At 43.5% G+C, this 15,606-nt stretch overlaps 1 protein-coding gene across 3 annotated transcripts in view; it reads left to right on the forward strand.

Moving 5' to 3' along the window:
• LOC130284234 (retinol dehydrogenase 5-like) overlaps positions 1 to 15,226 on the forward strand; it is a 54,706-nt gene extending 39,480 nt beyond the window's left edge. For 2 of the 3 annotated variants that reach the window (XM_056534395.1, XM_056534396.1), the window contains exons 3-7: positions 4,213 to 4,251; positions 4,391 to 4,721; positions 8,943 to 9,201; positions 10,090 to 10,253; positions 14,929 to 15,226. In XM_056534395.1, coding sequence (XP_056390370.1) covers positions 4,213 to 4,251; positions 4,391 to 4,721; positions 8,943 to 9,201; positions 10,090 to 10,253; positions 14,929 to 15,179 — 1,044 coding nt within the window. In that variant the 3' untranslated portion in view covers positions 15,180 to 15,226. Of the gene's footprint in view, positions 1 to 3,368; positions 3,462 to 4,212; positions 4,252 to 4,390; positions 4,722 to 8,942; positions 9,202 to 10,089; positions 10,254 to 14,928 lie in introns of those variants that run through there. The other variant, XM_056534397.1, reaches the window with a different exon arrangement.
• Positions 15,227 to 15,606: the final 380 nt, after the last annotated feature.

Genomic DNA, 15,606 nt, shown 5'->3' on the forward strand with positions numbered 1-15,606 from the left:
TGTTCATTCTTTGCGCAAATTCCGCGAGCACTGCATAGCCGTCAATGGTGACGGCTCAGTGCCCTGCGGCCCTAGTGCCAAAGCAACCTCAGCGGCGGCCGCCAGGCAGAACCTCCGCTCGCGGAATTCAGCGAGCGGAGATTCTGCAGTGTGAACGCACCCTAAGGAAGCAGCCCTTTTTTTGCTATTCTAACCACTGTCACTTTATATATGGATCACTCTGGAAGGCTTTTACCTTTCATTCTGATTCCGAGATTGTTTTTTCGTTACATATTCTAGTTTAACTTATTGGTAAATTTTTGTCCTTACTTGCATCCTTTCTTGTTGAAAAATCCCAAAATGTCATGAAAATCTTGAAAATGTAGCATTTTTCAAACTTTGAAACTCTTTGCTTGTAAGGAAATGGATATTTCAAATAAATTATATATTGATTCACATCACAAATACAATATGTCTACTTTATTATTGCATCATAACGCTGACATGTTTTTCTTTTTGAAGACATTACAGGGCTTCAAAGTTCAGCAGTAATTTTCAAATTTTTCAAGAAAATGTCAAAATCGGAATTTTTCTGCGACCAGTTCAGTTTAAAGTGGATTTGAGGGGCCTTCATATTAGAAATACTCCATAAATGACCCCATTATAAAAACTGCACCCCCAAAGTATTCAAAATGACATTCAGAAAGTTTGTTAACCCTTTAGGTGTTTCACAGGAATAGCAGCAAAATTCAACATCTTCATTTTTCACACTTGCATGTTCTTGTAGAGCCATTTATTTTTTATTTTTTACAAGGGGTAAAAGGAGAGAAATCCCCCAAAAATGTGTAACCTCATTTCTCTCGAGTAAGGAAATATCTCATATGTAGATGTCAAGTGCTCTGTGGGTGCACTAGGGGGCTAAGAATGGAAAGAGCGACAATGGGATTTTGGAGAGGGAATTTTGCTGAAATGGTTTTTGGGGGGCATGTCACATTTAGGAAGCCTCTATGGTTCAACAACAGCAAAAAAAAAAAAAACACATGGCATACTATTTTGAAACTACACCCCTCAAGGAACGTAACAAGGGGTCCAGTGAGCCTTAACAGGTGTTTGACGACTTTTCGTTAAATTTGGATGTGTAAATGAAAAAATGCTGTTTTTTCCCCAGCTGTTGCAAAACTACAACTCCCATCATGCACTGACAGACCGTGCATGCTCGGAGTTGTACTTTTGCAACAGCTGGAGGCACACTGGTTGGAAAACCTTGAGTTAGATTCTTTTACCAGTATTAACTCAGTATTTGCAACCAGTGTGCCTCCAGCTGTTGCAAAACTACAACTCCCAGCATGTACTGATTACCGAAGGGCATGCAAGGTACGCAACTACAACTCCCAGCATGCCGACACAGCCTTTTATTGTTCGTGCATGCTGGGAGTTATAGTTTTGCGAGATCTGAAGGGCCACAGTTTAGAGACCACCACACAGTGATCTCCAAACTGTGGCCCTCCAGATGTTGCAAAACTACAAATCCCAGCATGCCCAGACAGCAAACTTCTATGTGGGCATGCTGGGAGTTGTAGTTTTGCAATATCTAGAGGGCCACAGTTTAGAGACCACTGCACAAACTGTACCCCTCTAAATCTTGAAAAACTACACATCCCAGCATGCCCAAACAGCAAACAGCTGTCTGGTCATGCTGTGAGTTGTAGTTTTGCAACATCTGGAGGGCTACAGTTTAGAGACCATTGCATAGTGGTCTCCAAACTGTTTTCCTGCAGGTGTTGCTAGGCAACTACTCACCTCCTGCAGCAGGATCGCCGCTCTGGTAAGTAACCTCCACTGCCGCCACCGCTCACATCACGGTTGCCCCACTCTAGCCGGACTACTGTGGGTGGGCAGAGCAAATAAACAGAACTTTAACCCCCTCGCCCCCGATCTGCTATTGGTTGGTCGTTTCTGACCGACCAATAGCAGGGATAGGAGGGGTAACACCCCAGCCACCTCACTCCTATCCCCTCAGGGGTACAAGACACCCCCAATCCCCCTTATTTTTGGGGTCACCGTAGACCCGTATGACCCGGAATCGCCGCATGGGGACCCGCGATCGCCGACATTGGGGGGGGGTCTCAGGACCCACCTCGGCGATGTGCTGGGATGCCTGCTGAATGAGTTCAGCAGGCATCCCGATCTGGTCCCCTACCGGCTAGTGGCAAGGACCGAAATTCCCACGGGCGTACCTGTACACCCTGCGTCCTGAAGAGGTTGACTTTTCTAAGAATTTTTTATATACAGAACAATGCAGCTCCAGATTTGTATACATAAGAGGAGATTTATCAAAACCTGTCTAGAGGAAAAGTTGCTGAGTTACCCATAGCAACCAATCAGTTGGTTTCTTTAATTTTTGAAAAGTCCTCTGAAAAATGAAAGAAGCGATCTGATTGGTTGCTATGGGCAACTCAGCAACTTTTCCTCTGGACAGGTATGATAAATCTTCCCCATAGTGTATGCAACCTGGCAATTTTATGGGTTGCATTTCATGTATGTAGATATGTTCAAAAAGCACAATAGAGCATCGGGGGCCTGTATATAGAGATGTTCCAATTTTATTTTCTTTGTTTAGTTTATTTATCCTTTTTTATAAAGTGACGTACAAATATTGTCACCATGCAAAGACTAATCTACCTTATTTAAAGCGTACCTGTCAGATCCAACAAAAATTTTTTTTTAAATATATATCACTCAGTACCTAATCCTGACCATGTATATCTAATTTGTATGTGTCTAGCACCTTTATTTATTGTTTTATTACACTTTTAATTTAGCTCACTAGTCTGAATTCCTCTCAAAGGGAGGGGGCGTGGCCTCACTGTGCAGGTCTCCGCCCCCTCCCTCAGTATGCTGTCTGCTCACATCTCCCCTAGCATTAGCAAAACTACAACTCCCAGCTTGTCCTCACTGACAGTAGCGGAACACAAGATACAGTGGGAGGATTTTTCCTCCAGCTGTGAGCCCTGCACTCAGCTGTCAATCGAGGAAGTGTGTCCATGATATAGGTGATGACGCATGGACACAGCAGGACTAGAATGTGTCCAAGCAGGCAGGGGGGCAGTTGTTTGACTGGCTTTTTCAGTATGAAATACTGAAATTTTTCTAATGAAAGCAATTGCAAAACCTATTGGTTATACAGGCTTTACAACATATCAAAAGTTTTTGTATCTGACAGTGCCTTTTTAAGCCACACATACACATAAGGGCCCAGAGGCTTAACTTGTAGCTTCTGTGCCCCAATGCAAAATCTGCAACAGGGCCCCATGTGGCAGTTATTACATTGGTCTCTAATAGGGCAGATGTGCTTTGGGGCTCCCTTAGGCACTAGGGCCCCGGTGAGACTGCTACCTCTGCACCTCCTATAGCTACACTCCTGTTAGGGCCATTTTCATAGGAAACCAGTTAATACAGAATACCAAATACAGCATGACCTAGTGAGTCATATAGCAGCATTATTTTTTTGGTGAGATATAACAGGTAAGCCTTGATAGAACCAGTGCTTATAGAGTTTTACTTTAAAGGGGTATTCCAGGAAAAAACTTTTTTTTTTTTTAAATATATATATATATATATATATATATATATATATATATATATCAACTGGCTCCAGAAAGTTAAACATATTTTAATGACTTCTATTAAAAAATCTTAATCCTTTCAATATTTATCAGCTGCTGAAGTTGAGTTGTGGTTTTCTGTCTGGCAACAGTGCTCTCTGCTGACATCTCTGCTTGTCTCGGGAACTGCACAGAATAGAAGAGGTTTGCTATGGGGATTTGCTTCTCAACTGGGCGGTTCCCGAGACACGTGTCATCAGAGAGCACTTAGACAGAAAAGAACAACTCAACTTCAGCAGCTCATAAGTACTGAAAGGATTAAGATTTTTTAATAGAAGTAATTTACAAATCTGTTTAACTTTCTGGAGCCAGTTGATATATAAATAAAAAAGTTTTTTCCTGAATAACCCGTTTAAGTGTTGTTTTTTTTTTTGCATTAACATGACTCGCAGATATATAAAGTACTGTACATTATTTAGGTTTGTTCCTCTGGGAGACGTTAGACAGTACGATGACACACAGCTAAAGTTTTGCTGTAATGAGCCGCACTTAGTTCTCCTTGCTCAGTTTGATACTTGTTCTCTGACATTCATTGAATAATGTTTCCTTCTGTTTATTGTATCTGCAGGGAGAGGAAGAGGAAGATTTGCTTGACAGATTTAAAGAGGTGACTATCTAATCTACCGCCACTAAGCATTTTCCAAAAGCCAATTACCGCCCGTAATAAGTCGAACCCGCCATTAGGTTTCTCCTTGTTTCTTAATGTGTCTGTACGTTTGCTGACTTTTCCAATTATTTTCTTGTAGATCTGGATTCTGCACCCAGCATTAATGGGCACTCTGACCTCTGTCGTCTTCCTGTTTGTTTGCTGGACCATTAAAGATAGCCTCAAAATCGGAGACACCCGTGGTAAATATGTGTTTATCACTGGCTGTGATTCAGGTTTTGGAAATCTTCTGGCTCAAAGACTTCACAGAAAAGGATTTGACATCATTGCTGCATGTCTGACCGAGAAGGGGAGGGAAGACTTGAAGGCCTGCACATCTCCTACACTGAGAACAGTCCTATTGAATGTCACAAACCCCCGGAGTATTGATAATGCGGTGGCGTATGTGGCCGAGGAGACCGGTTGTAAAGGTAACATGTTCTATCATAAAATGCAACTTATACTTTAGCTCTGTGGTCTCCAACCTGTGATTAGTGGCTGCAAATCTGTGGTCACTACTCTAGGTTAAAGGGGTACTCCGCTGCCCCAGCGTTCCGAACATTTAGTTGCGAACGCTGGGTGCGGGCTGCAGGGGTTGTGATGTCACGGCAATGCCCCCTCAATGCAAGTCTATGGGAGGGGGCGTGGCGGCCGCCACGCCCCCTCCCATAGACTTGCATTGAGGGGGCGTGGTCTGAGACATCACTAGGGGCGTGCCCGTGATGTCACGACCCCCGTACCCAGTGTTCGGAACTAAATGTTCTGAACGCTGGGGCAGTGGAATACCCCTTTAAGGGTCTTTTTTCCAGAACACATTCAAGGTAGGTAGATATTGTAAAGTATGTTTTCACTATATGTGATGTGTGGTTTAGTTGAGTGGTTTCCAACCTGTGGTTCTCCAGCGGTTACTAAACTACAACTACAAGCATGCCCAAACTGCCTATGTAGGTGACAACATTTAGGCTTTGTTCATACCACTACCATGGTTTCCATTACTAGCCAGTGCATCAACAACCCTTTCTCTTCCCTACATACCGCCTGCGTTAATGTATAATGTAAATTAGCCCAGCGTAGTGCTAACCTGTTAATTGTTGTGCTGTGATTGGCCAAAAATGTAAGGTAGCGCCTGTATGAGCACCATTACTATGATTTCCATTACAATAATAACCATGATGGCAGCTTCAACTCCATAAAACGACGAACACCAATGACGACCAATGGATCAGTTGACATATATGGGTCCATCATGTGTTTGTTGCTGTGCTGTGCTTTTCTTTCCATAAAAGAGAACTACCAACAAAGACTCCAATCTGAGTGGCTAACAGTGTGAACACAGCCTTAAAGGAGAACTCCAGAACATAAAAAGTGTCCCCCATACTGCCGGCAGTAAAAAAAAATAAAGATGTACATACCTTCCTCTGCTCCCCCGGGGCCTTCGGTAACCGGCTCCGGCCTCCGCCGTGATCCTCTTCCTGGTTGCCGTTGGTCGGAGAGTCTTACTGCGCTCAGCCAATGACCGCAGTGAAGTCCCGACTCGGCCGGCGATAGGTTGAGCGGCAGTGTGACGTTTTCGGCCCCGGCCGCAGGTGCCGGTGTAGTGAAGAATTTTGTGTCCTGAAGCGTTCTCACATTGCCGCTCAGCCTATCGCCGGCCGAGTCTGACTTCGCTGCGGCTGGTGATTGGCTGAGCGCAGTATGATTCATCCGACCACCGGCAACCAGGAAGTGGATCGCGGCGGAGACCGGAGCCGGTTACCGGAGGCCCCGGGGGAGCGGAGGAAGGTATGTACATCTTTATTTTTTTACTGCCCGCAATATGGGCGACAATTTTTATATTCCGGAGTTCTCCTTTAAAGCGTACCTATCATTTCAAAATATTTTATTATGGTTTGGTTACATCACCACTTTAAAGTAGTGACAAGGTGATATTCATGTTGTCACTGCTGTTATGAAGCCCATAAGAGCCCCCTCCATAATGCACAGATATTTCTCATTCTTCACATTTTAGCTGGTCAGATAAGTGAGAGCTTGGATGTTTGCCAGTGTATTCACACACACTTCCTTTCCTTTACTTCTCTGGCCAATCACAACACAGAACGGAACAGGGTAGGACTGTGCTGGGCTAATTTACATAGTACATTACTATAGATGGCATGTGGAAAGAAGCACGGATGGCATGTGGATTACTATAGAGGGCCTGTGAGGAGAAAAGGTTATTAATGCACTGGCTTTGCAAGGTGCCATATGAGCTGAAATGAACTAGAAGAACACAGTAGCACAGCAGGGAAGAGGTTACACTTAGCACTACTGCTGATGAGAAGCTAAAGGGAGGAGGAAAATACACTGCAGCATTGTGACATACAGCAGTAGATATAATGCTATTTACACAAAGGACAGCTACCTTGAGCTGTATGGCTGGTAAGTGATGGAAGGGAAGCTTTGATTTACCTTTTTGGCAAAGCCTAGGGAAGCCCTGATTTAACTTTTCAGCAGTCTTCCCTCTTTCCTACACATAGCACATGCTAAGCCCTACCCCCACTTCTTGTGCTCTACCCTAGAAAAGTAATTAGTCTAACAACAGGCAGTGATGGCAGATTGCAAGGAAGGCAGACCAAGGGAGACATTTGCCAAGACTGTTTTTCTGAAGTGATATTTTGGAAAATGAAGTGATTTACAAATATGTTAGGAATCACACAGGGCATCAGATGGCGGGAAGTTTCTTAAAATAACAGTGACCATTTAGGAGCCAAAATCTGGACATTTAAGCCCTTTCCTGGGAAGGCTTCGAGATGACTGTGAACATGCAAAACTGCACTCTTTTTTGAGGGGATTTACAAAAATTTAACCCCACTGAGGTCTGAAATTGTCCAGAACTGTTGGCAAGTATGCAGACAACGGCCACTGCTTTAGTTTTTTGGGTGGTTTTCCTAGACACTTTGCAGGTCAGTGTTTCCCAACCAGTGTGCCTTCAGCTGTTGCATAACTACAACTCCCAGCATACCCGGACAGCCGTTGGCTGTCCGGGCATGCTGGGAGTTGTAGTTTTGCAACAGCCGGAGGCACCCTAGTTGAGAAAACACTGTTCCAGGTAATGATGTCCTTGTATAAAGTGAAGTTGCGCAGATATAATGCTCTGCCCCAGCTGTGCTGCCTGAATATCTTGTTAAATGAACAATTTGCACTCAGCGTTTAATGATAATTCTGTCCCTTCCATAACTGAGACACGTCCGAAATAAATCGACTTCCTGTAAACGTATTTCCAATAATGTTCTCACTTCTCATTCGAGATTATGCCTCTGTTTTTCCGGTATCCTTCATTCATTACAATAATTGTAAGATTATTTCTGGATGTTCCTTCCTGATATTATCACAGGATATCTAAATTTTATATTAGTGAGAGTATAATTCACACTACACGTGATAAAAAAAAAATACAAATTTATTATATCTTATCTGGATGAAAAGTTATGTGCCGTTTTTTGTATCATTGCTATGTTTAGCAGCTTAAAGGGGTACTCCGGCCCTGTGACATCTTATCCCCTATCCGAAGGATAGGGGGCAGAGCTCTTGCACTTACTTACAGCATACTCCAGTCCCCACATTTGGGGATGAGCAGGAGTGGTGGCCTGCTCAGCCAGTGATTGGCCAAGTGGGTGGTCACTTCTCTGAGGATGGGGGGCGTAGCTCTCAAGGGAATAAATGTCGAAAAGAAAAGAAAAGCAGAGGGCAAAATATCCCTCACAATAGTGCAGAAAAGAAAAAGGATCCCCCAGGGGGGCTTGTTCACCTTGTGTGGTTGTGAGTAAGTAGTTCGTGGGGGCCCCCAGCTGTTGACCCCGCCCCCCTGCAATCAGACACTTATCACCTATTTTGTTGTGCTCTCCAGAGTACCCCTAATGCAGTCAAGAAGAACTACAATACAATTTTTTATCTGCTAATTCAGGTCCAATTTGTATATGTTATCAGTATGAAAATTGTCCTCTAATTTTTTTCAGCTAAATTGTTAAAAAGTACCTGTCACCAAATACACTATTCTAAACTACCTTAGATTGTGTTCCCTAACTATTCCTAACACCCCTCCAACCCTTAAAAATGTTTCAGAGCTTTAAAAAGCTGTGTATCTTAACGTTCTTCTTGCTCACATGCAATTTCCCAGCAGGAGAAAGTGGGCGTTTCCCAGCAGGCATGAAATTACTGAAGCCTGCTGGGGACTACTTCTGCCCTCACATGGTTGCAGTGCTGTATGAGTAGAAGACCTCAGGCTCTGTGCATGTTTCAGTCTGTGTTGCTATCAGTGAGGCTCTCCTGCAGATTTCAGTCTGTGTGGCTTCCTGTGAGAATCTGTGGAGCTTTCACTTTCTGTGCAGCTTTCAATCAAGCTCTGAGCAAAGAAGCACTTCCTGAGTTTGGACTCCTGCCAGGCCGGAAGGAGACCAAACTCACTGTATTATTTGTGGCAGGGAACAGATAAGAGCCACCTAGTGGCCAATTTTTATGTTACATTTTAAACTTATGTTGATAATTTTAAAAGCATATGTTGATCATTTTAAAAGTGAATGGGAAAGTGTCTGCTAATTACACAAGGAACATTATATTAAAAGTTTTATTTGGTGACAGGTACTCTTTAACTCTGATTTTACCGATTTTTTAAGGTTTGTACGGCTTGGTGAACAATGCGGGGAGAGCCACTCCGATTGGACCTACTGACTGGCTGGACATGGAAGACTTCCACAGAGTTCTCGATGTGAACCTTATCGGACTCATCGAGGTGACCATAAAGTTCCTGCCGCTTCTGAAAAAGGGCAAAGGAAGAATCGTCAATGTGGCCAGTGTGATGGGGAGATTGGCCTTCGGAGGCGGCGGTTACTGTTTGTCGAAATGTGGTGTGGAATCTTTCTCGGATAGTTTGAGGTGAGCATAGATACTCTTATTGGTTACTTTACTTAACGCTCTTCCCAACCAGGATGCCTCCAGCATGCATACCCTAATGTGTCCTGTGTCCTGTCCAGTCCCGGCAACCAACGCTGCTCACTGAATGAAAGTGACTGCCACGCTGACTGCAAGTTCAAGATCAGACAACAGGGGCTGTGGCCACTTAAGAACGCTGACCAGTGACTGCTGCTGCAGGACAGAACGGTCCCATGACACCCAGTTTGGAAAACACCGTTATAGAGGATGTGCAGCCGATAAATGATAGAAATAAAGGGCAATATGAACGATCCAGCGATTGTTTATGCGGCCCTGCCTGCACCATATCAGAAGTGTCTAATAGGCTTCTTAAAGGAAATCTCTGTTAAATATGTATCTGCTGAAGAGGGAATAAGTAGCTGATCTCAACGGGTCCGGCTGCTGGGGCCCCCTGCGATCACAGGGTTGGCACACAGCACGCACTCTATTCTTTTCTATGGGAGTGCCGAAAATACCCGAGTACAGCTCTCAGGGATCATGGGCATTACCTTAGGAATAAATGGAGCGTCTGCCGTCTACCGGTAGACAACACGTATTCCTCACTGAGAGAGCCAGGGTCCCGGTGATCGCAGGGGGCCTCAGCGATCAGACTCCCCGCGATCAGCTACTTATCCCCTATCCTGTGGATAGGGGATAAGTTAGTTTTCGCCAGAGTACTCCTTTAAATAAGCTCCAATCTAGACTGCTGGCAGTTGCAGCAGGCAGCGGTCTACCCATCTTGGTTTAGTCCTGCTCTCCCCACCTATATGCCAATAACATAATATTCTAAGTCGGCTTTCATCAACTTCTTACATCCAATATTCAGTGTCCCTCAATATTTGTTATTTCCAGGAGAGACATGCAGCATTTCGGGGTGAAAGTCAGTATCATCGAACCTGGATTCTTTAAGACGGGCGTCACCAGCCTCGAAATCATAGAAAAGGATTTAAATCGACTGTGGAACAGACTTGAGCCAGAAGTTAGATATGCGTATGGTGATAAGTACTTCGATAACTGTAAGTGATATAACACTATTCTGTATGTAACAGCAAAGTTACAGCTTCTTATCATGCCACGCCGCAATAAACGGAATACTTCTAGATGACAACATAAAGCAAAATTGGACATTTCTCACATTCTACAATTATAGATACATTTGTTTGTTTGTACAGAATATAAAAAAAAAATTGTAGCACTAAAAACATAAGATTTATAAAACTAAAAGCAATTAAAATATAGATTGTTTCCAAACCAGCGTGCCTCCAGATGTTGCATAACTACAACTCCCAGCATGCCCGGACAGCCAAAGGCTGTCCGGGCATGCTGGGAATTGTAGTTTTGCAGAAACTGGGGGCACCCTGGTTGGTAAATGTGCTTGTGTGTACAGAATATTGAAAAATACATTTTTAGCAATAAAAACATATAAGATGTATAAGCTGTAAATGTAAAACCTACCGCATATGTAGGGGATTTTCAGGACTTAAAGGGGTACTCCCGTGGAAAACTTTTTTTTTCAAATCAACTGGTGCCAGAAAGTTAAACAGATTTATAAATCACTTCTATTAAAAAATCTTAATCCTTCCAGTACTTTTTAGGGGCTGTATACTAAAGAGAAATCCAAAAAAGAAATGCATTTCCTCTGATGTCATGACCACAGTGCTCTCTGCTGACCTCTGCTGTCCATTTTAGGAACTATCCAGAAAAGCATATGTTTGCTATGGGGATTTTCTCCTGCTCTGAACAGTTCCTGAAATGTACAGCAGAGGTCAGCAGAGAGCACTGTGGTCATGACATCAGAGGAAATGCATTTCTACTTTGGATTTCTCTTTAGTATACGGCCCCTAAAAAGTACTGGAAGGATTAAGATTTTTTCATAGAAGTGATTTACAAATCTGTTTAACTTTCTGGCATAAGTTGATTTAAAAAAAAAAGTTTTCCACGGGAGTACCCCTTTAAAGGGGAATCCGAAATTTACAAAATTCTGCCCAATCTGCAGGCAGCATGCCATAGGGCAGGAGGAGCTGAGCAGATGATATATATATATATATATATATATATATATATATATATAGCAACAGGAGAATACAGCAGCACACTGCTAGCACAAAGATATAGATGAAACATGAGTATATAGATAAAACATGAGTATATAGATAGAACATGAAAACCTATACAACTGTAATGCAATAAATGAAGATATGAAACTGTGAAATTATGAGGTACTTAGCTTGCAAATTTGGCGCCAAATAGCGTGGACCGTCCCACCACGGTAAGGTGACCTCACTCTGGGACGGACCCTACACTATGAATTTGCCTCTGTGTGAACAGTACAGCAGGCATGCAAGGTCTGAAACATCCAAGGCACCTCATATACTCCTAATAGAGGTGGGTGGGGTGCAGGAGCCAACATGGAGGTAGCCACTCCCCCTTATTCTTTGGTTTTATATATATATATATATATATATATATATATATATATATATATATATAATTTTGTTGGTATCAATTCAGTGTAACTAGTCATTTATTGATCTAAACCTCTGCACATTCTGGGCTTAGGAGTCCAGGGGGCGGTCCTACTAAATGATTGGCTGTGTGTCCATTCCAAAATCACTGTCAATCACTGAGAAGGACCACCCACCCACTGGACTCCTAAACCCAGAATAAGTAGAGGTTTAGATCAATAAATGACTAGTTATTCTGAATATTTTCTCATAAACATGTATATCAGTCTACTCAGCTCCTCCTGCGCTAAAACATGATACCCAAAAGTAGGACTGCATTTACAACATGACAGGTTCCCTTTAATGCAGATTATTAGGTAATGTTCACACAGAGTGGGAGATTCATCAAAGCCTGTCCAGAAGAAAAGTTGCCCAGTGACCCATAGCAACCAATCAGATTGCTTCTTTCACTTTTGAAAAGGCCTCTAAAAAATTAAAGAAGCGATCTGATTGGTTGCTATGGGCAACTCAGCAACTTTTCCTCTGGACAGGTTTTGATATACCCCCCTCCCCCCCCCCCCCCCCCCCCCATCGTAGTGGGATGTTTGGGGCATTGATTTTATAATGATATGTGGGGCGGGAAATTTATCTGCGGGAGGGGGGAGGTTTCGGTATAATTTTAAACAAAACGCACCTAAAACTTAAAGCCAAATATTAAAATACAGACACAAGATTAGGACTGCGAAAAAATATACTGTAATTTTACAACAGGAGAAGAATTACGGCAGAAAAACGCTGTGTGAACGCGGCCTTAGATGAATATGCTGCACTATGGGACTGTATATTACAGATATAGGTCTATATTCCTGTTTGGAAAAGTGAAACAAAATATAGCAGCAATAAAAGAATAGCAAACAATAATGAAGAAAATCTGATGATCTGAGACTTTTCTAGCAAAGATCTGCAATGTAATAAAGAATTTCACTCAACACTGAGCAAAGAGAATTGTGGAATTTCTCTGAATAAAAAGCTAGAGTCATTTATTTATATGAAGCTAGAGTCATTTATTTATATGAAAGGAATATTCAGAACTGACATTTTTTTTGTTGTTTTTTTTTTTTTTTTTACACTGCGACAAATTTGTTTTAAAAAAAATGGCGCACAACTTAAAAAAAAATAATAATAATAATAATTTTGCCTTGCTTGCACCCTGTGTGATAATTTTTTGAAAGGGAACATGTCCTCATAAAAGGGGCGTGGCTTAAATTGCACTTAATTTTCAAAATTTTGCGTCCAAAACAAACAGTCTTTAAAGGGGTTATCCACCATAAGATGATTTTAGTACCTACCTGCCAGACAGTAATGGACATGCTTAGGAAGGATCTGTGCTTGTCCTGGGGATAAATGGTGTTGTGAGTCCACCATAACTGCTGCTGCTATCTTTTTGTTAAATGGCTATTTCCTGTTGGCATTCCCACCCTCCAACTACAAGTCCTTGTTTAGAAGTGTGACTTTTCTCCCTCCAACACTTTAGCCACCCCACCCATTGAAGCACACCTGTGAAAATACCATGCAGCCCTGTGGAGAATGTACTCTCCCCCCCCCCCCCCCCTCCAAGTGGTCATTCCACCCAATGAAGCAAAGAGGCACCCTTTGCTAACATGACTAGTGATGTAATATCTCAGACCGCACTGCAACCTGGAAAAAGCTTGAGACAACACTTATTTTGTAGGCTGTTAAAACAATAAACATAAACATTGGCGCAAAGATCACATACGAATTGTGAGACCATCCATCCATCAAACACAGGTACAGACACTATATTATGAACTAGACTAACTTTCCTGCCCTTGTAGCATAGTCAAATAAAAAAAAAAATCCTGGAATACCCCATTAACTATACTGGAGGTGTAAACTAAACACACAGGCCCTGATTTACTAAGAGTGTTGTGTAGGTTTCTTTGTGGGTTTTAATTCCCCATAATTTTTTTCCCACCGTATTTACTAAGGTTTCCCTACATTTTGCACTTCTCCCTACATTTTCCTTTTTTACACATGCTCTGATCTGTCTGGTTTTCCTCAAATCCACTACATTTTCTGGGGAAATCTTAGTAAATATGTTGGGTTTTTGTGAAAATGCCTGTAACACGCCCCTTTCATGTGACCACACGCCTTTTGCAACAACCACGCCCTTTTTTAAAGGAGAGTTGGTCAGGTTTTTCATTTCCGGCGCAGACAGAAATCTGGCACAGAGAATTCTGTCGTAACGCCAGAATCTGGCTGTCACGATTCGGCTGGCAGGAGGTGGATCCTCTGTGCCAGAGAGGGATTGGCGTGGACCGTGCTAGTGGACCGGTTCTAAGTTACTACTGGTATTCTCCAGAGCCCGCCGCAAAGCGGGATGGTCTTACAGCGGCGGTAGTAACCAGGTCGTATCCACTAGCAACGGCTCAACCTCTCTGACTGCTGAAGATAGGCGCGGTACAAGGGAGTAGACAAGAGCAAGGTCGGACGTAGCAGAAGGTCGGGGCAGGCAGCAAGGATCGTAGTCAGGGGCAACGGCAGGAGGTCTGGAACACAGGCTAGGAACACACTAGGAAACGCTTTCACTGGCACAATGGCAACAAGATCCGGCGAGAGAGTGCAGGGGAAGTGAGGTATACATAGGGAGTGCACAGGTGAACACACTAATTAGACCAACTGCGCCAATCAGTGGCGCAGTGGCCCTTTAAATCGCAGAGACCCGGCGCGCGCGCGCCCTAGGGAGCGGGGCCGCGCGCGCCGGGACAGGACCGACGGAGAGCGAGTCAGGTACGGGAGCCGGGGTGCGCATCGCGAGCGGGCGCCACCCGCATCGCGAATCGCATCCCGGCTGGGGGCGGTATCGCAGCGCACCCGGTCAGTAGATCTGACCGGGGCGCTGCAGTAGCGAGGATGTTGCGAGCGCTCCGGGGAGGAGCGGGGTCCCGGAGCGCTCGGCGTAACACTGGCGCACAATCCGACAAAGCATGTCAGGTTTACAACAGTAAATCAGGGCCACAGTGTAAACTGTTAATAATCTGGTGCAATCTTAGGCTGTCTAGTCTTAGTAAAACTAAGCAAGTTTTTGAATATGTCCCCTGTTATATTTAATGCTAACCTTTTATTTCTAGCTGTACCCCAACAGTTCTGTTCTCATCTGCCATGTGCTAAACTTTCCTGCGACCATTGGATAATCCAATATATCTGATTAAGTCTTTTCTTGCAGATTTAAAAGTTCAGCGATTATCGATGAAAACCTTCTGCAGCTCAGACATCTCCAAAGTGACAAACTGCATGGAACATGCGCTGACAGCCAAATACCCACGGACGCGGTACGGTGCTGGGTGGGATGCAAAGTTATTTTGGCTCCCCTTATCCTACGCTCCAGCCATTGTGGCCGACGTCATGTTGAAAATGTTATTACCTCGGCCAGTCGGGATCAAGAAAGCAGTAGCTAAGAACCAGGTGGACGTATGAGTTATTGTTTTGCACGGATTTTGTTTCAATCAAATAAAAACATTTTTGTGACATAAACCCTTTGTTCTTGTGTAAATATTTTTTGCAGATATTGGGAAGGGCTTTGGTGTAAGGCCGCATGCACGCAGCTGTATCATCACTTTCCATTTCATCCCTCGGCAGCACACAAAGGGTTAATATATTTCCTTTTCCTACTGGACAGAAGAATGTGACTCATTAATTAATTAAACAATTAAAGTAATAGGCATACCTGCACCTCCAACCCCTCCCCAAGGGTATAAAACCCCAAAGAACGAGAGACACCCTGTGTTTTTTTCTTCTGTCCTACGGATGGTGTGGGACTTTATGGCATACTGTGGTTTACAGATTAGCCGTTTTTTCTATGGCTCGGAGGCTATAGTTATGAGGGCCGGCTCTGCCTGTGGGA

The sequence above is a fragment of the Hyla sarda genome, chromosome 8 (assembly GCF_029499605.1).
Source record: "Hyla sarda isolate aHylSar1 chromosome 8, aHylSar1.hap1, whole genome shotgun sequence".
Classification (NCBI taxonomy): domain Eukaryota; kingdom Metazoa; phylum Chordata; class Amphibia; order Anura; family Hylidae; genus Hyla; species Hyla sarda.